Here is a 25,000-nt window from a genome sequence, read left to right on the forward strand (position 1 = left end):
TATTCAGGGATGACTGCGTTCAGCAGTAAACTCTTTTGTAATATGAATATTCGATGAATCTTATTTCTGCTTACCGAGCATCCGGATGATGGCTTTACGTGACTGCGATATCCTTGATGGTCCATTAACCGATCCGTTCCGTACGCCTGTGAGTAAAAAGGGATGAATTATTTGCACAAAAAGTTCACGGACACAACATAAAAGATCGCTGCTGTACGAAGGATGGACGAACGGAATCGACATACCTAGTTCGGCAGTCCGTTGCGTACGCGAGCGTATTTGCATGCCCATCCGTCCATACAACACTACCATTATGAGCATTGGGAAGGCAAAAAACAGGCAAGTCGACAGCTCCCAGAGTGGAAACCCCTCCGGGTTGCTGAGCATTGCACAGAATGCAGAGTCCTGGATTTTTTCATTGGCTGTCGCGGGAAGATAAAGAGGGAACGTACATTGGTTCGGAGGTACGTAAAAGGGTGGACTTAACATGGGATTCGAAACCTACTCGGTGGGTAAACGATGTAATCGATGTCGGTGAAAACGGCAAAAGGCACTGCACTCAGCAAGCTCACGATCCAGAGACCGGCAATGATGCGAACCGGACGCTGCAGTCCCGACATCGTGTACAGGTGCAGCGGATGACAGATGGCCAGAAATCGCTCCATCGAGAATGCGACGATGGTCAGAACTGAAACATATGTTGATGCCTCCGAAATGAGCGCCCGGATCTTGCAGAATGGCAACCCCAGATCGTACGGATACTGGTGCCAGTAAAGGCTAATCTCGTATGGTAAACCTGGAATGAAAGGTAACAGACATATTTTTCAGCCACTTCGGAACGGATTAACCATCATTGCAACGTTCAGCACATTGAACACTTTTTGCCTTGCTTTAACACACTTAAACACACAGTCCGTCCTTAAATATGTAAAAAAAAATTAACACACTTAAAATAGCTTACTTACTACTTAACGACCCCAACAAACCAGAGCAAGACACGCTGAATAATCTAAATAATCGAAGTCATCATCAACGGAACATGAAATTTCATCTTAAAATTGCAGTTCCATTATTATGCTTCATTTCATCCAAACAAAGAATCATATCTGCAAAAGCAAACGAGTTTACCTGGTTTCTTCTGCATCTGCACTAAAACATACTGTTTCGATTTACTTTTATCACACCGCGTTATTTAATTTGCTGATTCAAAGACGATTCGCTCATTAGGCGACGGGTTTCTCAATACGCGTGTGGGTAACGTGATTCGTATGATTTCCTACTACCCATCCGTGCCCAACATGAGATATCAAATATTCAATAACATACAGGTTTTACTTGACTACGATGCTTCGGTTAGGTGATTATGTATGCTAGCACGCTCGGTTCTTGCTAGTTATATTTGTATTATTTCGTTTACAATTCCTTGTCCTTTTTAGATAGCTCATCCATCTTCTATCTTCTTCTTCTATATATGTAAAAATCAAACTCGTACTTTCGAACGCACATACGCACGGTTTATATTAATACGGACTGATACTTCTCTTTTTCAACACACGACATTTCATTGTAGGGGATCGTAGAACCATACAGAAATGCGGCACGATGTGAATGAGCCACGGGAGGATTCGCATTCGTTCTACATATACGATGCTGATCTTGATTGCATTGCTGCCTTCGTCTTTCGCTATCATTTATCCTTTCTCGTTGATCTTGAGATCTTGATTTCGATTTTGAGACATACGCAATTGAAGCTGAAAACATGCTGGATCCCGTTGCTGTGAGGTCTGGTTTTTGCGGCTTAGTGACACTCTTTTTTAGTTTCGTTTCTTTTTCTATTTACCACAATAAGTTCTTGATTCAAACCAAAATAATTACCAAACTTAAATCACTTAACGAATCATCGTTGGTTTGCTCAAACAAAGAGTTCTTTAATTGTAGGGGTGCAAAAAATTTAAAACTGATTTTCCGAGCGATGGAGGCGCCAGGTAGGTTTTAAAGTTCAAGCCATTTTTACTCTATTTTGTTGCTTCTACCCTTACAATTTAAACTTCTTCGACTTTGACAGCAATTGAAGTCACACGGGTGCGTCTCGTTGAGTACAAAACATTTTCTTTAATATACGCAAACACTTTTGTTCCCGGCATCATGTCTTGAGCCGCTGGCTATGGTTCTATTTTTAAATTGTATTATACCCTTTTCAAAGACGAAAATCCATTTTGGGTATCAACGAGGTGACCGGTCTCTTGGTGCTGAGATACGATCCTTCCATTTCCATGGAACCATTTCGCGAACCTATATCGAGCATTGCCTTTAAGAAACTCGGGCAGACGTAAGCACTGCTAGACGTTCAAAATATCCTATTTTATCATCCTCTAATTGAGCTCAAGTCTTTGACCGGTTTCTATGTTGAACATTATGTTTGCCATGTGATTGCAGAGATGTGTACCGCATTTCCGGTGCTTGATTTTTGAAGATGGCATTCCATTAAAGTAAGTAGTAGATTGAATTGTTGTTTTGTTCCGAGCATATGTTTGTGCGTATGACCGGAACAAAAGGAAACGGTGGCCCGTTAAGGAAGAGATTATGGTGTTTTCAGCGTTTTCGACGTGATAGAGACGCGCGAAGAAATCGAAATAAAATACTTCTTGGATTTCCACTACAAACACTTTAGGAGGACACTTTAGATAGAATGTTGAATGACCTTGTGTGCTGATTCGCTTCTTATTCGCTGTCGACTGAATACATTTCCGTGATTTTTTTACAGAATCGGGCAGCTAAAAACTATGATAAACCATAGCTTTATTGCATCCATCGATTGTATAAAATTCCGATGATGAAAATATGTTTAAAGTTTTAAATTTGCTATAATGAAAACTGATCGATCCATTGACATCCTCGAGTAACTTGAAAATGGTGTCATTGAAACTAGACATCCATATCAGATAATTAAATTCCACGTACAAGCCGATGATGTTCCGAAGGACATGGCAGTCACGGCACATGCTCTAACATAACTTTTCTGTTCACCTGAGAATGGATAGGTTCATTATCACTAGCATGCCTGTTACGATTCGAGGATACGTGATCTTTATGTGCCCCAAGAGAGCTAAACAATCGACAACTTCAGCATGTTGTAGCGGATGTTATAACAATCATATTATCGACATCATACGCGTCACTGGTATCGCAATCGGCAAGCACCTTGAAAGCTGCATGGTTGATCAACCAATGTTGGTCAATCCTTTCGGTGTTGTATCTCCAGAAGCCCAGAAGCATTCTCGGAGCCTCAGGTGCTCAGTGGTAGAAAACCTTCGCCAAGTGAACATTAAACATTAAAAGGATTCCACCAAAAATTCAAGTAAGCGAACGACACTTTTTGCTTTAAGGGCCAAATGAAATGCGATATTTTTCAACCGTTTGCCTTCAAAAGTCGTTTATGCCAGCTGTGGCATATTGATGAGAGGCATTTGCGACACGATGCTGTTTTTAATCCTACCTCTGCTCAAAGCTGTAAAAGTGGGCTGCCTATTACAGAAGGCAGCTCACAGTTTTAACAGAAATAATGTTCTAATCGAAGGCTATACTTTCGCCATATACTTTCTATGAGGTTTATTACTGTAGATACAGGTAAAAGTAACTCGCATCGACCAATAAACGACTTTGATTGATTAAATAGCAGAAAAGATAGCCTAAAACATACATTGCCCTCCAAACACTGGAAGCAATTCATTTAGAATAATGAAAAAATGTTTATTCTGTTCATAACCTCAAACCACATCGGGTGTAATACCGTCCTAACAATCCGAACTTTTCTTTTGCCTTGTGGTTGCCCGTCAGACTTCAGCAGGACGTCTAAAGCTGTTTTGAATTGAGATAGCAGACGCATGGAAGGTACAATAGGGCCATAGCCGGCTGTTACCATGGTTTCGCGTCCTTCCCACCGAATACGTTCAATGTTGTTTTTCTAACTTTTAACGAACGCAAAACATGTTTCATGATTTGCTCATTTGATTTTCTCAACTTGACATAAATCCCCTAAGCATGACAGAATAAAAAAACTTCTATCAATGATTGCGGTTGAATTTATCACTCTGGTATTAACTTTTACTGTGTGTGGATAGTTCTAGCCTGATTGATCTGAAATGGTACAAGCAACAAAAGATTTATTGTTTGGAAAAGAGAAGTGATACAACATTTGCTGACGATTTATGAGTGAGTTCAATCACTATCTAAACGGTGTGACGTTGATTTTTCCTGATTGGTTGCTTCGTATTTTTGGTGAACAGGCTAAGTTATAATAAGCTAATAAATATTTTAATAATTAATAAATATTTTTAGTTCATAACAATATCCAGTTTCAATACAAGTATACAATGATATATCAATACAATATAATGATATATCTACTCACTAATTCTGTTCGTTTGTTTTCGCATACATATTTCGGCACACATCAATGTGTATTGTCGAATATAGATTTTCCATGTTTGCTCTCGAGCAATATCCCTCCAGATCCATATTTTTGTTGCTTTATTTCGAAGCAACATGTTCAAGAACATACAAAAATGAGGTTCCTTCAGGCCAAGTATGGGATCAAGTATAAGGCCGCAAATTGTCAAATCACATCCCGGCCCGTATCCTCCAATGTCCACCTCACCACAGATCACAATTGCCAAAACACATAATGTCACATAAGGTGGGCATGTGTTGACCGGGAGTGGTAACAGCGAAATCATTTAAATCTCAGGCACACCTATACACCGGATCAAGGGAAGGTTCTTTTTTCGCTCCGACAGCTATCCTCAATAGGTCATGACCCTTCGAGCATTACTCAGTTTGACGAGGGTTTCCTTTGTGCTGTTGATCTGTAGAAATGGACCTTTCTGGGCAGAGAAATTCACAAATTGATGCCCACAAACGCCGACTGTCGTGTATTGCTTGAGAATTGAGCTTTAAATAAATCCACCCAATTTGACCACCCGTTACTAGCTGCATACTTATTCAGTGCCATTGACAAGCACATGGAAAACATGTTTTCTTTGTAAGTTCAGAGGGCACGGTAAAAAAAGAAAAAATGTATATATTAAAATAACACAACCTTCCGATATTCATCATTCATGGCACTTCTCCACCCATTTGCAATTCTACGAAATGTGGCAATCAACCGTTGCCTTATCCATTACCGGGAGAAATAAATCATCCGGCTCAATACGCTTGATGGACAGCTCCTACTCGGCTTCGTTGAGCTAGACGAAATTATAATTCAATTCATTGAAAAAGTCAAATAAAGAAGATAGCATCTAAAAGCAAGGAAACAGCTAGTTGGCTTTATACAATCTGATCCTTCTTAGTCAAGCATAACAAAACTCTAACAAAACGGTTTCGACCGAATTAGCCGAATCCAATTAGATCCATGAATAATTAACCTGTCGCTTATAAACTGAGTTAATAATTGGAATATCAGGTTATTACCCATCGATAGAATATGCATAAAAGTAACGATTGCGAGCATAAACCAACGAGATTGGTTTCTCAAATAAAAATACAAATCTTTTTTTATTAACGGTTTTGTGATTGTATTTCCTTGTACGTAGCATGAAACGATGATATGTTTATTTGCAAATAAGCTGTCCACATTCAATGCACTTACCTAGAACCAAAAATATGAGATCCGAAACGGCCAAACTGAAGAGATAGTAGTTGGTGGCGGTACGCATCGATGGATGCCGTACAATCACGAGACAGACAATCAGGTTTCCTATCACACCAGTAACTAAGATGCCAACGAACAGAACCGTCACCTAGAGGGATTGAAATCGAAATATTCTGATAAGCTCTAAACGACAACCAACTGTTAATGTGGTAGTGCTAGTGTCGGAGTGAGTTTGTTTTATCTACGATTTTATGATCTTCAACCAAATGGCTTAGAGTGTCGGAGAAGGAGCTTGGCAATGGTGGAAATGGAAATAATTTTCAGGAAATTGAACAGAAAGCAGAAAAGAAACAGTGAGATACATTGAAAGCCAGCGAACTTTTACCGTTTACTCATTGATGCTGCAAAAATCATGCAGACCTCAACCGGTAATCGTACTACGTCAGCACAAATCAGGCAGTAGGGCGCTCGCAATAAAATATATATGCAAGAAAGAATCAAAGAGATGAAATAAGGAAAAGCTTTATGTTTATTACATTCCTCCGGATGGTACAAGTGGCAAACACATGCCGCAACAGCAGGCATCAGGGTTTCGGTGAACTTACATTCTACGCGGAAACGGAAATAATAAAGTTACGCCCTGTAATCGACATGGGAAGTATTTTTGCTCTCTGCTATTCTGTTACTTCAGAAACCTCCCTTTAACCCTTTCACTTTATGGCAGGTCATAAAAAGGGAAAACAATTTACCGAAACACCATTCCACACACCAGCAACACGGAACGGTGAAGTGGAAAATGAATCGAAAGTTAATCACTGACAAAGAACCAATTGGCCAATATGGCACAATGAGGGAAATTGTGCGAATTGGCAAACAAATCTCGCGACATTTTCGATTGTATGGGATACTTTGATTGTGAGAGCTTTCAACGAAAGAAAAACAGAAAACCGGCACGACAATAAGCGATTGTTGAAACTTTCGCCATTGAGCATATTTTGATTAATTTTCGCTTTTTTACTTCGCACTTCCACCAGTGCCATAAACTATGCTTGTAAGGAACGACAAGAAGCATTTAAAATGGACAATACGGCAATGAAAAGCTGAGAGCAATATGAGTAAGAAGCAATCAGGCGTTTGATTGTGGTCAATCGTAGCACAGCTGTTGAAGGTGACCAAAAACCACTCGTTTGCCATTTCGGTCTGATCGCGAAAAGCATTGCGCCTACTTCACTGTAGGAGCCGGCACAACTTCGTTAATTAAAACTGCTACCGAGACTACCGAGGAGTGATTGAACGATCAATATAGTAACAGATGTTGAAACTTTTCCCTTCCAACTGCCAAAAGTACAATGAATAGTAACTGAACGATCGAGACCCGGCTGATGTAAAGCATCGTACGGAAGCGGGTGTTTGGGTGTTTCGTGGAATCGGATTGAAACGTTGCTTAAATCCCAACACTGTTGAATGAAGTGATCCAGATATATGTGCAAAATATGTGAGCATTACTTTCGAATATAAAAGGGAAGTTATAAAAACTGTACACTGGTATGCCAACGATGGGCCGAGATGTATAAACAGCGCATAGACAGTTCAGAGGCGAATTAGAATTAGAATTAGCGCGACAGATGGTAATTAGCTCACTCATGCTCAACACCAGCTCCAATCAAAGTAATCCTTCTCATGTACTGTATACGAATGAAAAGCTAGAATGGCTACTACTGTGGTGTACAGTGGTTTAGCTTTGTTTTGTATGGCCAACGGTTGCTCCCTATAGCACTAACCTCATCCATTAGCAACCTAGATGTCCGAGATGACTAAGGTCATTTGATAACACTATCTACACCTGGCGTTGTTTCTCTAGTGACGTGACTAGGGTTTGCCTGTCCACCTAACCTAATCAGAGTAGAACAATAAAACAAACTAGATCATGGTGCTTCGTCCTGATCTCCGGTTGGCCTGCTCTGACTAGATTTTACTGCTCTTCCAATGCCAGCAGCGGATCTGGAAGTGGCATCCAAACGAACATCAGTATATTCCACCCGTACCACATGTTGCTATGGTACCTTGCTTGGCATCGGTCTGTGGTTGCTGATCATCATTATCATTGTCACCTTCCGCAGAGATGAACTCCCTCTCAAAGCATGCAAGCGTTCGCCTTAATTATTTTCTCACCGCAAAGCATTCACTCGACCGTTTTGTGATAAACTGTGGCCACTATGTTCTCATCTCACCCTCCTAGTCTTGTTCCTTACTTTGTTATCACTACTGTTGATTCACTCGTTGATTCGCAGAAGTTACAGTTAAAGTAAAGTTGGTTTTGGCATTCATGAGCTGTGATTGTGCAGATACGTTTTCACAAGTTACGTACTGTTACTGATATGAGCAGCATAAAAAGCCGGGGATACATGAAGCGTAAACTCTCGTATAAACTCAGAATGTAATGCCAAAAAGATTATACTTATGTCAAAAAGATTATAGGGCCGCGGAGCGTAAATCCGAGCGTAAAAGCAAACGTAAACTTAGCACTAACATGAAGCGTAGAGTTATGAAGAATTGAACGTTCTACAATCGCTAATCTACAGTAAAAACATCTTAATATATAAAAGAAGACGTTCGGAAATCAACTTATCTCGTCGATTCATATTTTTTGTGGCCAAAAACACATGTAATTGATGTAAAAGCATAGTGTAATTGCGGGTGCACGAATGTAATTGCAGTTGACGTTTCGGCATAAACTTTTATGCGATTATGCCTGCCACACGAAGCGTAAAATTTTTGGCATTACATTCTGAGTTTATACGAGAGTTTACGCTTCATGTATCCCCGGCTAAATATATTATTTAAAGATAAACTTTGTTTTGATGCAAAGTATGATATTGTGTAGAGTCCATGGGTATATGGGTATATACAATGCCCCCTTTTTTAAATGTGCAATGTCCAGAACCAACTGACCTTTAATAGTTATACAATTATACGACACAAAAAGATTGCTCCAGAAAATGTAATGACGAATAATGCCATACCCATCAAGCAATTGTTCATACCGACAGAGCATGGCGGGCATAACAAACCAATTCGGCTTACATTCATGTGGGAACAAAAATCCCTGGGCTACCCGACCATCCAATTTTGGGATGTTTTGTGCCGTTAGTTTTGCCAAAAACGTACCTTTTAGGGCTCATGGAGATACACGTTAAGCATACCTTAAATACAAGTAGGTTGGTGGCTTGTTACACCTTATGGATAAAGCATACGCTTGTAGTGCTAGCAAACGAATGAGTTTCACCGCCGAATAGGGTTTTCATGTTGTACGCTTGAGAGCAATAACAACACTCAGCAGTAAGCTGCGTGAATGGCGTGGTCTTTGTTAAAGTTTTACGAGAAGCAGCGAAGATGTATGCTCTATGACGCATGCATCCACACCACTCCAGCACTGCGTGCCCATTATCCATTTTACTTACTACGTCCATTTATTCCACCTGTTTACCTGTTGGGCCTGAAGTCTTCTTTTAGAAAGGGATTTCTCTAAAATCCCTTATCCTCTTGACGACTAAATGCAAACCAGCGTCTTCCCGTTATGCTAGAATTTTTTTTTCTTTTTGGCCGCAGCTGCAATAGCTTTAACACCGGTAGCACCTCAAGCAGCTCTATAGCTTTGAATCGACGATGTAACAAAGCTTATCAAAACTAGCTCAAAACTAATTTGAACTCATTCCAAAAGCCATTAAAAACTTTCACTGACTTTCCCGTGGGTAGCCAGTAACGCGATATCGTGTTTTCCTATTTTTCCGGTTTTTACTCCCAATTCCTGCATCGTAATTTCCGTGGCAGCACCGTTGTGCGTACCGACTCTGGAAAAGCATGGGCATGGAAGCATTCTTTACTTAATCAGATTAATTCAATAGCATTTTGTCACGGGAACACCCAAACGAACATCTACCATTTTCACATTCGCTATTCTTTGCTGATTTCCTTTTCTGTTCTTCTTCTCATTCACATTTCATTAAAAACAAAAGTCAATGCTGTCCCGTGGCACCACTAAGAGAGGGAAAAGAACATCGAAGTGCAGGTGAGACAGCCTACGCTATGGATGTGTTTACGTTCGTTAAGGTGATCGTAGTCGAAATAGCAATTAATTAGAACAAATTTTAAAGAACGATTAAAGAGAATGCCTGGACCAGCTAATTCCGATACTTACCACCAGCGCTGTGAAGAGTGGCATCCGCTGGGGACCTCTTGCGTACACTAGAAACTCCTCGACGGGACAGTCAAACTCCGCGTTGGATGGGTCGCATGGGTGAGATAGGTCGTAGGGGCTACTGGGACTTACGAAGGAATCGTTTGGCGCTAAGCTACCATTCCCCAAGATCAGACCAACCGACACGCTGAGCAGCACATCAAACGACATGGTAGTCCCCCCGGATGCTCCGTTGTTGTCGTAGATACCTTCGGTAGATCCTGCTAGCGGAGATAACAGTGCCGTGGTGCTGTCGATGCTGGTGGATGTTGGCGTCGGAGTCATATAGGTCCACCCCACAGCAGACCCATTTAGTGAATACGCTGGATCCATGGTTCGCGTATGTGAGAGTGTGACCTTCGATTAAGCACCGCAGCATTTGCTTATCGAGATCGTCTTATACCGCAAATGCTATTTCACAACCATCGGGGGATCGAGGTGGGTATTACTTAATTATCCTGATGCAGCACTCAGCCAGGAGAAGGATCGCTGGTTAGCAACAACCACTGTCGCTCGACCAGACCCTCATCGCCGCCGATGGATAGCAATTAGCCGAGCGACTGCACAGATAAGAAAGGTCAGCAGGCGTGCAGCGTCGAACGATGACGTGGGTAAAATCATAAACGCGCTCTTACACGACTGAGCTTTCATAAAATGTCTCGCTATCATGTCCTTTTTACCTGTATTTTACCCTCATTACACGGTTGTTAATACTAGCTAGCGAGCACGTATCTTGTGCGCACGGAATGTCATTGACACTCTGCATTGACACTACAGAGGTGCAGCATCGTATTGTTTATCGCTACATAGTTGTCGCATGCTGTTATACATTGCACAAGAATGATATGATTGTTCTCTTTTTTTAAATTTTATTAACACCTTTGGCGACGATTCCCTTCGTTACGATTAACCGTGGAAGGAAGGGTCACTTCACTCGTTGACGATTCATGGCGTTGACTGAAAAGTAAACTGCAAAGTGGCGATTGAAAACAAAGCAACTGATTGAAAATGTCCATCGTTTTTTTGTATGTATTGTTGCATGATTCCTGAGCCGAACAACGAACAACACACTCGTTTGTATGGATGTTCAGTTGGCAAACGAAAAGTAGATCTACCGCTCTGAAGGGCATTTGTTAAGATGCAAAGAAATAAAGCAGTTGACACTGACGCAGGCAGGGCCATACAAACGAAATCTAGAATGCGCGAGTTTCGCTATCAAGATAAGCAGCGATAACATCTTCATGTAAAGCGACCAACGTCGGCTGCGGGCCCCACAGAGCCACAACGGAGGTATTGCAGTAGTAATTCGTTTCATTAGCTAGCTCTTCCTCTGACCTTACCGCTACCCTAGCTTAACGCTTAGGTTCTCCGTCTAAAGTGGTTAGACTGGTCCGCAAAGTTTGCTTTTAAAATGAGTGAAACCGTGTTACTGTCGGTTTTATCTCTATTCTCCGCCTAACCCAGCATCGGTACCATCGGTGCGCTTCCACAGAATCATTCGGTATCTTTCCCTCTTTGTCTGATGATTTAATCCAACCGCAGTGTGATAAATAGCATCCAGAGCAGCAGCCATTGGAACCAGTAGACTCTTGACACGATGATGGCGGAGGAAAGGCGTTCAAAGGATTACAATGGCCCGGGCAAAAGTCAAAGACGAGCGCCGCGAGCTGTTTTGCCATCGTCGTTGTCATCACCATAGACAACACTGCGGAACCAACCGTTTGGATTTGTTGCTGTTGATTCTTGTCGTTACTCTCGTTGTTTTTTCAGTCACCCATCCCGTTTTGCGGCTGCCACCGTTCAAAGGCTCAATTCGCCAATGATGAACAGGTTAAAAAGGGCCTAGTAAACTGTGTTTTCATTTTTGCTTCTGATATTCATCTCCCCGTTGCCAATTCCTAACAGTTAATGTCATTAAGTATAAACTCATTTGTAGAAATTTTGTAGAGCATACTAATTCTTCAGCAGAATAACAAGGGTAACAGAATGAATCTGATTAAAATCCTAAAATTTCAAAGAAAAATACAAAAGATATTTTTCTTTTTCACTATCCTTGTTTTATAAAGGCTTGTTTTTCAACAACATGGTATGTGTTTGTATAACATGTTAAACCAAATACTCTTTTAATACATCTCCGGATTTCGGTGGTTCAAACGAAAATATGTTGTAAAAATACAATAACGCATCATTTGGGCAATAAACCGTAATGCACGGTAATGCTTCTTTTCTGGTGCCTAATTCAATGTAAGTGACTAGGGACCAGTCGGCAGACAGATACACCCTATTATGCTACCAACATTATTTGGCATATTATCTCAATATTGAAGCTAGCCATGCCTTGCGTTCGATACCAGGTCCTCGACAGCGGAAGTTAATGAGCCCAAAAGGCCAAAACCACAAAAAGTGCTACTTTGCCCATCCTCTTGTCAATCGCCGTCACCATCAGCTGGACGGAAGCACAGAGCGATACCCGGAAGCTCATGGGCGCCGGAAGTATACATTTATGGCCAACAGAAACACTTCCAATAACAGTGAGCTGGATGGGCTACTGAACCAATAACCAATATTCGTCAAGTGCGCTATATCAAGCTTCAATCGAAGCTTCAACGCCTTTTCACGTTTGTCCACTCCATTTATGATCATCATATAAACATACGGCTCGTCCGTCCTTATATATGTTAAGAAAAAGATCATCATAAACTAGAGAAGACTTTTAACAACGATGTAATATATGTTGACCGAGCATTACAGTTTCTTTAAATGTTCTGTGCTATTAACGTTATTCTCTCTAAAACCTATTTCATGCACACTAGCAAGTAGTTCTTCATACATTTAGTTATTCAGATTGTAAGAGTCACTAGTAAATAGTTGAAATTGTCACCAGTATTTCTACCACATCAGCACACGGATTCCTGTGTGAATCAATGTGATCGTTTTACATGGATAGCAACTTGTTTCCTGCTGTCGGTTCAATTGAAATATGTCAACGCAACAACTGATTTGCCACGTCCATTTGCTATTTCAATATGACCTATTTCATTCTCTTTAGTAGCTTCCTTTTTTCGAACGATAACATTCGGTCCCTCTTCCGGTACTGAAAGGAGGATCAATAAGGATCGCTACATGCATGTGCTGGTATGTTATTTACTGGGGACCCAAGATGCATTAGCAAACCAAGCGATGAATCTTTTGCAGTTTCCTAGAGTTCATGTTTCATCTCGTGCCTGCGTTGCATTCAAATGCATGGCTTCATACACTCTGGCAAATGTGAACGAGCACTCACCTGCTAGGGCACGGTACTAGCGGCTCTAGTACGAAGCTGTGTACGGCAATGATGGTGAGAGGTTTTCCATTTTTTGATCACTTTTTTATTACTCTCGCAATACTTTGATTGAAGTTTTCGCGACACAAGCACGCTGGTAAGCTAATGGTACACAGACCTAATACCATGGCACTCGTCGTTCGACAATCAAAACAGACAAACCTATCGCCATACGCTAATTTGCGACAAGCGTAAAACACGTGTGTGCGTCACTGCATGGCCCACGCGTGTTGAATATTAAATGATGATAGAATAGAACGATGATGAAAACTTTTAAACAATTTGCAATCAATCGAGAGGCTAATGTATGCCAGTAATTTTCCAATCAATTTAAGAAATTTCTTGATTAAAGTGACCAAAGATTGTAATCTATATATCATGTCATACCTATTCTACAGTTGATTTATGTGCACCGATACCATGGGTAGTTCCCGACAACGCCACATTTGCCATGGACGTGGAACTAAGAACGGTTCGAGGAGCGTTTATTGGTCTGTAGAACCGGTCCACCGAAGAAATGTTCCACCCCACGAGGGGCACCGCCTTATGCTGGTGACCTTCTGGCGTTGCACTGGTTGCTTTAATAGTTGCATACGTCAGCTACGACATTCCTGTTCACGAAGGTCTCCTATTCCTACGTCAGCGGTATGCAATGGCTTCTAGACGCCGTTACTTCATGACAGACAACAACCAAACCAGCTCCAATATTTTTTTATCGTAGGAGCACAGTTTCTGCCCCTTTACTAAACTCGATTTCTGGCTATGCTCGAAGGAACGGCAGCCAAAGTCAGAGCGAGCCGGCCGAGTAACAATTGTAGACTATAATTTTATTATTATTCATTTGTGTTTTTGATCATTAAAAATACGTTTACATTTTCGATTTGCGCAGCTTGCTTTATTTTGTTTAGCTCATAAAAACTGTTTTTTGAAAATCTATATTCGTGTTTTTCACAAAGTATAATAGCATACTCGTTAGCATATAACGGCCCTTAAAGAAGGCAATTTCTAATTGGGTAATATTATCTAAGCTTGAAGTAGTGTTGCTCATATTGACCAAATGCTGCTAATGCTCTGTCTGGCAAATATCATCCCAAAGAGAGTTGGTGCTAAACAAAGTTATGCTATTAAAAATTCATACAAATCTTTATGCCCGTCACAAACAGTACGCTGGCGCGTACTTATTCAATGTTTATGTTCACCATCGTGGCGGGAATAGCCACATTTTTTGGAATCATAAATATGATTGCGCCAACATCTCCAAGCTATTCTTATTTTCTTCACTGCTTTAGAAAGCCTTGCTATAAAACACACTGTATCGCGTCTAGACGGAAAGCAGATCCCGCAGTGTCCTCACCATGTATGGCGCTTTCCATAGAAGCTGTGGGCTTATGAAATATCGTATTCGGCTTTTCACTATGTCCGAATGCAAAATGAATGAAAATGCTGCCGACTAGGCATTCTTTCCCATGATAAATTTTGATTTTCAGCACTTTTGTGGGTTTAACTAGAAATCGTATCGTTGTTGTTATTATTGTGTAATCCATCAGATTGTATCCCTGGGAGGATACAGGCTATTCTTCAAAATGGTTTTCATTTACTCAACGAAGCCTTGCTTAGTGAAGAATTTTACTTTAAAGACCACAAGCAAAGTGTCTCCACGTGTCCTGTCGTGTGCTATCTTTGCATCTTAAAACACTATCCAGAGATTTGCATAAAACGGTCTTGATGACCGAAAATGATTACCGGGAAAATAAATTCTCCCAGAAAATGTCCACTCTATGCAAAACGACCATCCAACCCTTCGTTGCATAAGAAGCGGTTCCGACAGGTGGATAAGGGAGAAGACAGTGCGTTAAAGATGGCAGCCATAAACATGGTTGTATCGCACTTTGCTCGCCGTCTTCTGTGTGTTATTGTGACGAAAGCGGAGTATAGGTCTCCTAAAACCAGCATCCTGAATAAGAGAACAACCCAAGAAACGACGATCTTTTAGCTGATTCCTGTGCGTAAAGGAATCGTTCTATCAATGATTCATCAACAATTCAAATCAGTAACGAAATCCCCGTTCAGGGATTACGAATACTACGCAAAGGAGTGTGTCCTATAACCGTGGCTGTGGAAGGAGCGTTACGGTATGCTGGCTCAATGTGAAACGGTCATGTATATCGTTCAAACTACTTCTTTACTAGTAATAACGATGCAACTATGATTATTGTTAGCCTGGACAGCATATTCTTCATTATAAGTTATTTTGCAGATGAAATTTATGCTGCTTTTCTTAGTTGAGTTGTGTTTAATTTCTCTCTTTATTTCCTCACTTTCGTATTACATCTTCGAGGAATTCTACCGATAACAGCTTAAAAGAAAAACTAAGAGGTATATGTTGAACTGTCCATAGTAGAATGTTGATTCTTGTACAATGATACATGATCATTGAATAAGGAGATTACAGCAATAAAGCTGTTATCAGTAGCTGCAATACATCCACACCACACCAAACACACACCAAAAATGGGCTCGGTACCAGTGGCTGTGAAAATATATCCCAGTGCGAAACTAAATCACATAGCTATCACTATCAATCTCCACAACGGGCATGAAGACATCCTTCCAAATATTCTTTCACGACAAAGTTCCTTTGCTTCATGGCTTCCTTTGCTTAATGACTCTCGAAAGAGAAGCAAAACATAAATCAATAGCCGGTAGCAACCTAACGAATCTTAGTAAGGAACGATTAGTTGCTTTGGTGCGATGCCCGATAGGTGATTGAAGGATGGTGCCGAGTGTAGCTTCACTAAAATACAAGCTCAGAGTAATTAATTTCCCAAACCATGTCACCCTACCATTACTGATGGAACCGGCGAAGGTTTCGTCGGTTAAGTTAATGAAATGAATATTTTGAACTCTGTATTAAGTGCTTACTAAACGTTGATGTGCCCTACCCTACGGTATCAAATTTTATTGTCTAACTTACATTAAAATGATAGAAGCATTAGAGATTTCAGATTGAGAAATTAATTATTCTTTCCAAAGGATCCGAAACCTTTTCATCGCATCATAATCGTATTTTATGAGGAAACCGGTTTACAAATAAACTAAAGTGGCAAATACAAACAATCGTTTGGCGGTACAAGTATTTGAGCCCAAACGGTGAGTCAACTATAAATATTAGGCATCTGCAATGAGCCACTTAACAAAAATCAGCTCTGATTTCCCGTAAAAATATCAAACTTTTCTCATGCTAGTAAGTATAATCAATAGTTAGTTATTATTAATGCAAAACAGTGAAACATGAAAAATAATCTTTTAAAACTCATTTACCTGCAGCATAAGGGCTATCATGCTATCAGATAACCTTAGATTGTTATTATAATGGAAAATCAAGCAAGAAACACCCAGAAAAGAAGAAATCTCTTTTCATGCGTCTTTCCGTTTGTCAATTCAACTTATGGTCAGTAGTAAAGTGAATTCCCATCGCACAAAACTCCGAGAACTAGGCCTAAACTTTTGATTCACTTTAGCGTTAATACACGTCGAATAAAAGACTCACTAAAAGTTGCTCAGAATGTAATATGTGTCCCCTCACAAATGCGAGTGGAAAAGTTTTATGCTTTCATTAGGCAGTGTCAATCGTTCTGGAAATTGATTCTTTGCCTGGTTTGACCATCTGTAAGAAATTCGGGAAAATAGTCATGAAATCTCGAAGATTTAAACTTTTTTAATATCATAGAGAAGCTTCTTAAGAAATCATCGCAAACTTGATTAAAAAATGTTTTACACTTTTACGTATGCCTGTTGAAACTTATTTCATATGTAAATTTAACTTTTTTAAGGAAGTTGCTTATTGAAGCCGCGAAGGAAGATCGTGCCACTTCATTGAACGTGCACGAATACAAGCGAATTGTTTAGCGTGAGTAGTAACGTATTGTTAGATTATTGTTTATTTTACACACTAGACACCTTTTTTCTCCTATTAAACCTGCGCAAGAGTGAGGGAGTGTGAAAACTCTGCTTTCAACAGTATGCATCCATTACTGCTCCGGAAACGAACATTGAACACATGGAGCGCATTGCTGTTTATGCAAAATCATCTTCTCTGGAAAAAGATTGATCCATTGGCATGACTTTCGTATCCGTAACGATAGAGTGAATTCACTGATGTGATAAAAATATCTGTAACCACTTTCTCTAATAGCAACACAACGTTAAACAACAAATTCACTAACGTATATGCACTGTTTCAATCATTTTTACGCATTATTATCGTTTAAACTTAGCACATAGTCGTACGAACGTGGGTCTTTTTGGCTCTAAATCTGCATCATTCTTATCGGCTAGCCATTGTAACCCATAGAACCAGCGATTTGATCACACCATTACGTGATAAACATACGTGGTACGTGGTGGCCGATGTGGCCACTTAGTTAACACTGCCAACACACGCCATCGCGAGAATTCCTGAAGGGAACCTAATTCATCATATCATCTTTGATATGATTAATTCACATGTACAGTTGCGAACAATATTCGTCGGCTCACTTAACGGTTAATCCAACTAATTCGAATGCACCCAAGTGATCTCAAACACACCGGTCGGGCCGCGCCAAACAACGTCGAAACATTTTCAATTGGCCTGATGGATTCAACAAGTGTGGCTACCCACGCGCCTTCCTCCGCCATGTTTGGTCATGTCAACAAGACGCGCCGCCTAGCTGGCACCGACGCACCCAACAAAACGGTATAGATCACTTGCAGGTTAATTAGTGTAATAGAATGGCCGATTCATTGTTTTCCTTATTCGTACAGTTACCTTTGTTATCTCACTCGTCACTGACGGATCGATTTAATCGCGAGAGGTTTACTATCCACAAATCAACACTAGACAGGCTACATTAATATGTAGAAACGCATTTGAAAATCATTAATAAACAACCTCAAACAAGTGATGAATTTGAGACGTAGATTCTTCACTTCAATAAACCGTAGAACAGCCAGGAAAACAATCTGCTATCCATTATGTCATGGCAAGGGGATTGCGTGACTCGGTACGTCGTTCTTCACACAACACATAACGCGATATGAAAGAAGATGGATGCTGCGGAGTCCAAGACAACCACTCGTGTGCCACCAGGGACGGGGACTACTGATTTCTGCTACTACTGGACTACTGGTAACTGCAGATTTCGTGCAGCAGCTTGTTTATCACGTATTGAGTTACTCGATAGCGGCGTGTGAGTGACACGAACTACTTGAGATTTCGTTTTGAGAGCTTACGAACCGTTTTCACGATGGAGGCGCACGTTTTCGCGTCTGGTAACTCACAAGAATGATTTGCCGAACATAAGCCCGCGGAATCTTCTTCTACAGATGCAGTCTTAATAAAAATACTAAGATTTTTGTACTTTCATTGTTGCCGATAGATACGTTCTTTTTATTATGTAATATTCGCAAAGGGTCAAATGTATGTTGCCAAACAAATGTCATCTTATTAGTTCTAGAAATCTAGAATGTGTTAATGTTATCTTGAATCCAACTCGTGTACTCTAACACCTTCGTATACACATCCGGAACCTTATTATTTTCACAGCGTTTTGGTCCAAAGCTAGCTAAACCCAGCAAATACCAGGCTCCATCGATCTCTCGCATCAGTGGCCCACCAGAATCGGCACGACAGGCGTCTAAGTTTCCATTATCTCCGACACACAATTGCGTTGCTTGCAGATCGAGTCCAAATGGTTCATATGCTGCCGAGCAAACTGAATGATTCTTGATATGCATGACAAATTTCTGTTTCTTATCACTCCGCAACATAGCTACTGTTCGGCCCCAGCCACTACTGTAAGCTAAACCAGCGTCATTGCTCTCGTTTCCTGCCAATGCCGTCGTTGGTAGGCATACGGGATGAACCATCTCGGTGAACGTGACATTTCTTTCGAGCCGGATTAACGCGATGTCATTGATAGCGGTTTTACCGCTCTTAGTAAACTCCGGGTGTACAATTGTACTCTCTACATTCACATCGATCGGTGCTGGTGCGCAGACGTCTCCCTCGCAGTCAGGGGATCGGCTCAGATCCCATTCACCGAGACGAACGCGTTTTCTGTAAAAAATAAAACCAATTTCAAATACGCCTATGACATTCGTCTCGCTTGGCCACTGCCAGTGTCCGGTTCAACTTACAACTTCCAGCCAGACGGAATTGAAGTGGTACAATGGGCAGCCGTAACAACGTAGCGTTTGTGAATGAGTGCTCCTCCGCAAAGAAATTCAACCTCTCCACTTGGTTTCTCGTACTCGATCAGCGACGTCCATGGAAACTCGTACATTAGAATGCCAGATCCACCGGCTATACGATCCGATGGTGACTGTCCACAAGCCGGCGGTGTCGCATGTTCAAGTTGAATGGTTTTTGCATCTGCATCTACAACCTGAGCAATGATGTGGTCGCGTTAAATAAATGTTAAATCGATTTTTAGTGTTTATATTACCACAATACACATTACAATGGCTAGTAAGCTTAAGCATTTATTAAGATCCATTATTGAGAACTACTACACTATTTCTAATGACTTAAAAAGGCATACAACAAACTAAACCAACAATAGGAACACGAGGAATCACTAGTCTTACTGAAGATCTGCTTGCTAACAATATACACTATCAGAATGACCGCTCAAACTAGCTCATCTAAAATTTATACCAACTCAACTGGCGATACGATCAACGGAAAACAAACATTACTATCAAGAGCTTGAATATAATCATCATAACATGGATTTTCCTTGTTTACCATTCTTTTTGATGTTTCACTTGATAAGTATGAGATTAATAATGTTTTCATCAAATTTGTAATCTACTTCCTGTATACATGTGTTCACATTACCATTACTATACAAGAAGCTACGAAGTTTAGTCGGGAGAGCCGATGGAATGTATGGCATATTAATCATGGCTTAAATAATCTACATTTCATAATACATTTAAACAAAAAAGGCAATTCAAACAGAGCATATATTAAATTTATACTTAAAGTGCTCAATGAAACAACCGAATAATGTATTTACTTTTTTTACTGTCGTTTCTCGTAGTTATGAGATTCTCAATGTATTAAAAAACAGGGAAAACTATCTTGCATTGCTTGTACATATTTATTACACTATCCATTTCATCTTTCCAACCAATTGACTCTCATCCATAATTCCGTCTATTCAATGTTGTTTTTAATCCAATCTGTGTACTCCATCACATTGGTGTACACACCGGGTACGCCCGCTGTGCCACACTTCTGCGGTCCGAAGCTAACCACACCCAGCAAATACCAAGTACCGGAGACCTGGCGCATCAGTGGGCCACCCGAATCACCACTGCAAGTGTCCTTGCCACGCACACCTCCAGCACAAATCTGCGAGGGCTTGAGAAAGATTCCCCCACGGGCAAATATCGGTGCACAATCTTCCTGGCTCTTGATGTTGAGTTCAACCTTCAGCTTCTTGTCACTCGCTGAGGCAGTCTCCGTCTTGCCCCATCCTGCGGCATAGCTTGAAGCTCCAACGTAGTTTCTGTTGCGAACCGATGTGGACAGAGGAAGACAAATGGGTTTGATCACATCCGAGAACTGCACATCTCGCTTGAAGCGTATTAATGCAATATCGTTCAGGTTGGCCTTATCGCGCGAATCATATCCTGGGTGCACGATAATCTTCTCGATTTCCAAATCGACTGGCGCTGGGGCGCAGAAATCGTCCAAACAGTCAGAGTTCGATCCCAAATCCCACTCTCCCAGGCGGATACGATTTCTGTAAAGGAGGCAAACGAAACCGCGCAACATTACATCGATGTTTCAAGAGTTACTTTCCATTGATCGACCCTTACGGCTTCCAGGAGCGTGGAATCGCATTGATGCAATGGGCAGCCGTTACGATGTAACGTTGATTGATGAGTGATCCACCACAATGGAATCCAAAGCGTCCATCTGCTTTCTGGAATTCGATCAGCGCTGTCCAAGGAAACTCGTCAATTTTGGTCGGCTGTCCTCCAACCACACGGTCCGTTAGTTGAATACCACAATGCGGTGGTTGCGGCAGCGTAGTTTTTCCGCCCGAGCTAGCTGACCCAACACAGCAGACCTAAAAATGTGACGGTGAAAGATTGTTTATCTTATCTTAATATTCATTACTTATTAGCTTGAGAAACTCGTCCCGCAGTTTGATTTAGAACCCTTGCAGTGCATTGCCCTCTGTATGTACATGACCGTGAACGCTAATCATAAGTTAATCAATCTCATACTGCTTGGTGTGCTGCAAACACCATCTCACCTACCAAAGTCTTCGTATTGAATGTGCCACAACGACTGGCCAGGAGGAACTGCTTATCATCATCCGTTCGTATTGGTTTGTTGTAAATACTGACTAACGATTGACACTCCTGAAACTGAATGCAACTCCCTTGCTGGCCTCTGGGATTAATGCACGATTGGCCAAGATCTGTGAATTAAAGAATTGGCAACAAAGATTCAATTTTCAACTCAATGCTGACGAACGATGATATCAATGTGCTAAATGGTGGATTTATTTTATCTTACCAAGACACAAGACACTTTGGCCTCCGATGGCCACTAAACACATCAGCAGAACGAAAGAACTCTTGGTTGCCATTATGCTTCATAAACCGGAACCATCAACTGCCGACGATAGAATTCGATTCAAGCAACCACAGGAAGACCTTTCTCTCAGAGCGTGATCTAGAGTAACGTGTATCTCTTCTGAATGTCGGTACAAAACTGTGTACCATTCGCTGATTATTCGGAACGATTGCCTACAGCACGAAAGCATCTTGCTACTCACACCAGCAACGCCACGGACCGTACATTACTGTGGCGGATCAAACCGGTAAACAGCCCCCGAGCAGAGCGACTTCTCGTTTCATCTTTTCATATTGTCGCAGAGCTTGCCCGATCGCTTGTCAAGATTATCTTCCGCATACAGCGATGCACGCATTATCGAAATCAAACAATCAGATGCCGTCGCCACGTTCAATAATATGCAACACTATCGTCCATCTGTCTATTGTAATTTCAACCGTTTTTCAAAAATTAAAGATGAGCTTAATGATGATCGAGAGCACACCAGTAATTGTTACACTGTGTGGCAATGGCGATTGATTTGGTGAGAAAAACTGTTTCCGCTTAACGGTTTGTTGAACGCGGCGCCTTACCTGTTGACCATGGTGGATGCTTTAATGTCACGGCTTCTTACATTTCTTCTCGATCGGTCTTCCAACCACCACCACCACGGTGCATGCTATCGACAAGCGAACAAGTTTTTTCCCATGCTACCCGGTTTGCGGTGTTTTGAATACGTTTACGCGGGGAATACCCCAGGGTATTCCAATGTTTGTGGTCTCCGACCACCCCGAGGCACAACCGGTGTGCACGTTTCGAAGCCTATGTTTTGATTTCACATTTGGATTTGGAAATTTCAAGCTACGGAAAGTACAATGTTTGAGCGAACATTTGCTAGATCATCGGATCACTGTGAGTGTGTGTGTTCATCGTATTTTATGCAAAATATAAAGATAGTGTTTCAATTCAAATTACTTCCGGCAAATCCAAATATTATTGTGGCATAGTGCACCATCATACAACATAACCAACTGACTGATGGCTGTAGAACATCATGCAAAACTTCCGTTGGCTTTGATTAGGCCTTTTGACTAGTACCTTATCTTTTAGAAAGCATAATAAAGATAACGACGGTCACATTGCCAAGATTATGCTTGCTTCTATCAACATTTTTATCAATTAACAATTGATAACGTTCTTCTTACATATATAACTACATAAACTGTAAAATACATATTTAACTACATAAATCAGCTTCGATTATCTGGCTGCATTGCAGTATGTTTTTTCTTTTCGTTACTCACACTAAACATAAAAATGATAAGTCATATTTCGGATGACTGCAAGCAAATACATTCTGTCAAACTAACAGTATTCAGATAATAACAATTACCAATTTGCAGAGCTTATTTTTTTTAATTAGGAACGATTGACAAATTGCACTGCAGTCCTTGTAGCATTCATTTATTCTAGTCTTTTCATCGTACCAAAGGCATAGCAGCTTGGTCAATTGTACAGTCTGGTTTATTTAACATTGCTCCGAATCCAATCGGTGTACTCTCGTACATTGGTATAGACTCCAGGAACCCCTGCTGTTCCGCACTTCTGGGGTCCAAAGCTAACCACACCCAGCAAATACCAGGCACCAGCATGCTGTTTCATCAATGGACCACCCGAATCGCCACTACAAGTGTCGGAGCCTCTCACACCGCCCGCACACAGTTGCGTTGGCTGGAGATTGATGCCATTTCGCTTATAAACCGATGTACAACTGTCCGGGGCAACGATGTTCAATTCGACCTTCAGCTTCTTTTCACTCGCGGAGGCATTCTCCGTCTTGCCCCATCCAGCAGCAAAGCTCGACACTCCAACATAGTTTTTGTTTCGAACTGTATCAGACAAAGGCAAACAGATGGGTCGCACCAGTTCCGTATACTCAACATGTCGAGTGAAGCGAATTAACGCGATATCGTTTACATGGCTCTTGTCCCGCACATCGTAACCATTATGCACGATGATCTGTTCAATGTTTAGATCGATTGGCGATGTTGAACAAAAATCGTCCTCGCAATCGGACGAAGTGCTCAGATCCCACTCACCAAGACGAACACGATGGCTAAAATTAAAAGTGTAAATGTAAAGTGTAAAAAAATGTAAGAACAGGCATGAGTTCCAGATTAATAAAGCGTCGCATACTTACACCTTCCATCCTCGTGGAATCGCGTTGATGCAATGGGCCGCAGTCACGATGTAGCGTTGATTGATAAGCGATCCACCGCAATGGAATCCAAAGCGACCGTTTGGCTTTTCGTACTCAATCAGTGCCGTCCAAGGAAACTCGTCAATTTTGGTTGGCTGTCCGCCGAAAATTCTGTCAGATAGCTGAGTACCACAGTTTGGTGGTTCAGGCAATGTTGTTCGCTCTTCGACTACAACTCCTGCACAGCAAACCTGGTAAAAGAAGCACCATCATTCCCGCTCAATCATTTCTTCGTCATCGGTCACTCACCAACGGTTTGCCCTGTGAATCGCCACAACGACTTGCTTGCAGAAATTCCGTATCATCTGGTGTGTTGAATGGTTTTTTGAAGATATCGACCAATGGCTGGCACTCCCGGAACAGAATGCAGCTTCCGGATTCACCGCTAGGATTCACACAAGATTGGCCCAACTCTAGCGGATTAGGAGAAAGTGGTGACTCGTTGACGTGACCTTATTACATGTGTTCTGCCTGTAGCTTGTATAATGTCCTTACCTAGTGCCACGACGTGCTGAAAAACAATTAAAAGAAATGCGTTCAGCATATGAAGCTTGGAGGCCTTAGTGATGCCGCTGGCCATGTTTTATGTTCTTTCCCTCTGTTTCGCAATGAAATAGGGGAACTCTAAAAGTACAACTCAATGTCACTAGCTAGATCTACGGTTTTTTATATAAAGAACTGTTCGTCATCGATGGCAGTAACGAACTGCTGTGCGTAGCTAGGGATTCCATGCAAACGATCTCTCTGCCCTACTGGATCGGCCAGACCAACACAGACACCACAACGCTCGGCCCCTGCCAACGAACAAAACCGGTAAATCATCGGCCACCGAATTGGACTCGCGATCCCTCTAGTCCGCTTCTGCTTGTAACACAGTGAATGACCTTCGTTTACTGATAACCTTCTAT

At 41.3% G+C, this 25,000-nt stretch overlaps 3 protein-coding genes across 7 annotated transcripts in view; all 3 read right to left on the minus strand.

The window, feature by feature from the left end:
• The window catches only part of LOC126573308 (neuropeptides capa receptor), a 31,453-nt gene extending 13,093 nt beyond the window's left edge, over positions 1-18,360 (minus strand). Inside the window, exons 1-6 of one of the 5 annotated variants that reach the window (XM_050233312.1) lie at positions 18,146-18,360; positions 9,852-10,301; positions 5,651-5,801; positions 506-796; positions 246-422; positions 75-146 (exon numbers count right to left, since the gene is read on the minus strand). In XM_050233312.1, the coding sequence (XP_050089269.1) occupies positions 75-146; positions 246-422; positions 506-796; positions 5,651-5,801; positions 9,852-10,223 (1,063 nt within the window). In that variant the 5' untranslated portion in view covers positions 10,224-10,301; positions 18,146-18,360. Of the gene's footprint in view, positions 1-74; positions 147-245; positions 423-505; positions 797-5,650; positions 5,802-6,038; positions 6,121-9,851; positions 11,494-18,022 lie in introns of those variants that run through there. The other 4 variants (XM_050233309.1, XM_050233310.1, XM_050233313.1 and 1 more) reach the window with 4 other exon arrangements.
• Positions 18,361-18,620: 260 nt separating this feature from the next.
• Positions 18,621-19,865, minus strand: LOC126573476 (CLIP domain-containing serine protease 14D-like). The gene is made up of 3 exons (XM_050233631.1): positions 19,701-19,865; positions 19,393-19,640; positions 18,621-19,312 (listed from the first exon to the last, which is right to left on the minus strand). Exons 1-3 carry the CDS (start codon positions 19,749-19,751, stop codon positions 18,715-18,717), a joined length of 897 nt encoding a protein of 298 aa, XP_050089588.1. The 5' UTR covers positions 19,752-19,865; the 3' UTR covers positions 18,621-18,714.
• Positions 19,866-20,323: 458 nt separating this feature from the next.
• Positions 20,324-24,900, minus strand: LOC126571603 (uncharacterized). Its single transcript, XM_050230256.1, has 9 exons — positions 24,588-24,900; positions 24,342-24,505; positions 24,033-24,283; positions 23,366-23,948; positions 22,931-22,935; positions 21,794-21,870; positions 21,532-21,695; positions 21,085-21,338; positions 20,324-21,008 (listed from the first exon to the last, which is right to left on the minus strand). The coding sequence occupies exons 1-9, from the start codon at positions 24,670-24,672 to the stop codon at positions 20,417-20,419; spliced, it is 2,175 nt and encodes a 724-aa protein (XP_050086213.1). The 5' UTR covers positions 24,673-24,900; the 3' UTR covers positions 20,324-20,416.
• Between the last annotated feature and the right edge of the window lie 100 nt (positions 24,901-25,000).

Source organism: Anopheles aquasalis, chromosome 2 (genome assembly GCF_943734665.1).
Source record: "Anopheles aquasalis chromosome 2, idAnoAquaMG_Q_19, whole genome shotgun sequence".
NCBI classification, from domain to species: domain Eukaryota; kingdom Metazoa; phylum Arthropoda; class Insecta; order Diptera; family Culicidae; genus Anopheles; species Anopheles aquasalis.

What these genes read in the sequence shown, in the direction of transcription:
- LOC126573476 (XM_050233631.1), bottom strand. Translation starts at nt 19,751, where the DNA reads ATGGATCTTAATAAATGCTTAAGCTTACTAGCCATTGTAATGTGTATT. An exon ending in CCATTGTAATGTGTATTGTG is followed by an intron (nt 19,641 to 19,700) that starts GTAATATAAACA and finishes ATCATTGCTCAG; the next exon opens with GTTGTAGATGCAGATGCAAA. An exon ending in ATTCCGTCTGGCTGGAAGTT is followed by an intron (nt 19,313 to 19,392) that starts GTAAGTTGAACC and finishes TATTTTTTACAG; the next exon opens with AAAACGCGTTCGTCTCGGTG.
- LOC126571603 (XM_050230256.1), bottom strand. Translation starts at nt 24,672, where the DNA reads ATGGCCAGCGGCATCACTAAGGCCTCCAAGCTTCATATGCTGAACGCA. An exon ending in ATTCACAGGGCAAACCGTTG is followed by an intron (nt 24,284 to 24,341) that starts GTGAGTGACCGA and finishes TTCTTTTACCAG; the next exon opens with GTTTGCTGTGCAGGAGTTGT. An exon ending in ATTCCACGCTCCTGGAAGCC is followed by an intron (nt 21,009 to 21,084) that starts GTAAGGGTCGAT and finishes CCTCCTTTACAG; the next exon opens with AAATCGTATCCGCCTGGGAG.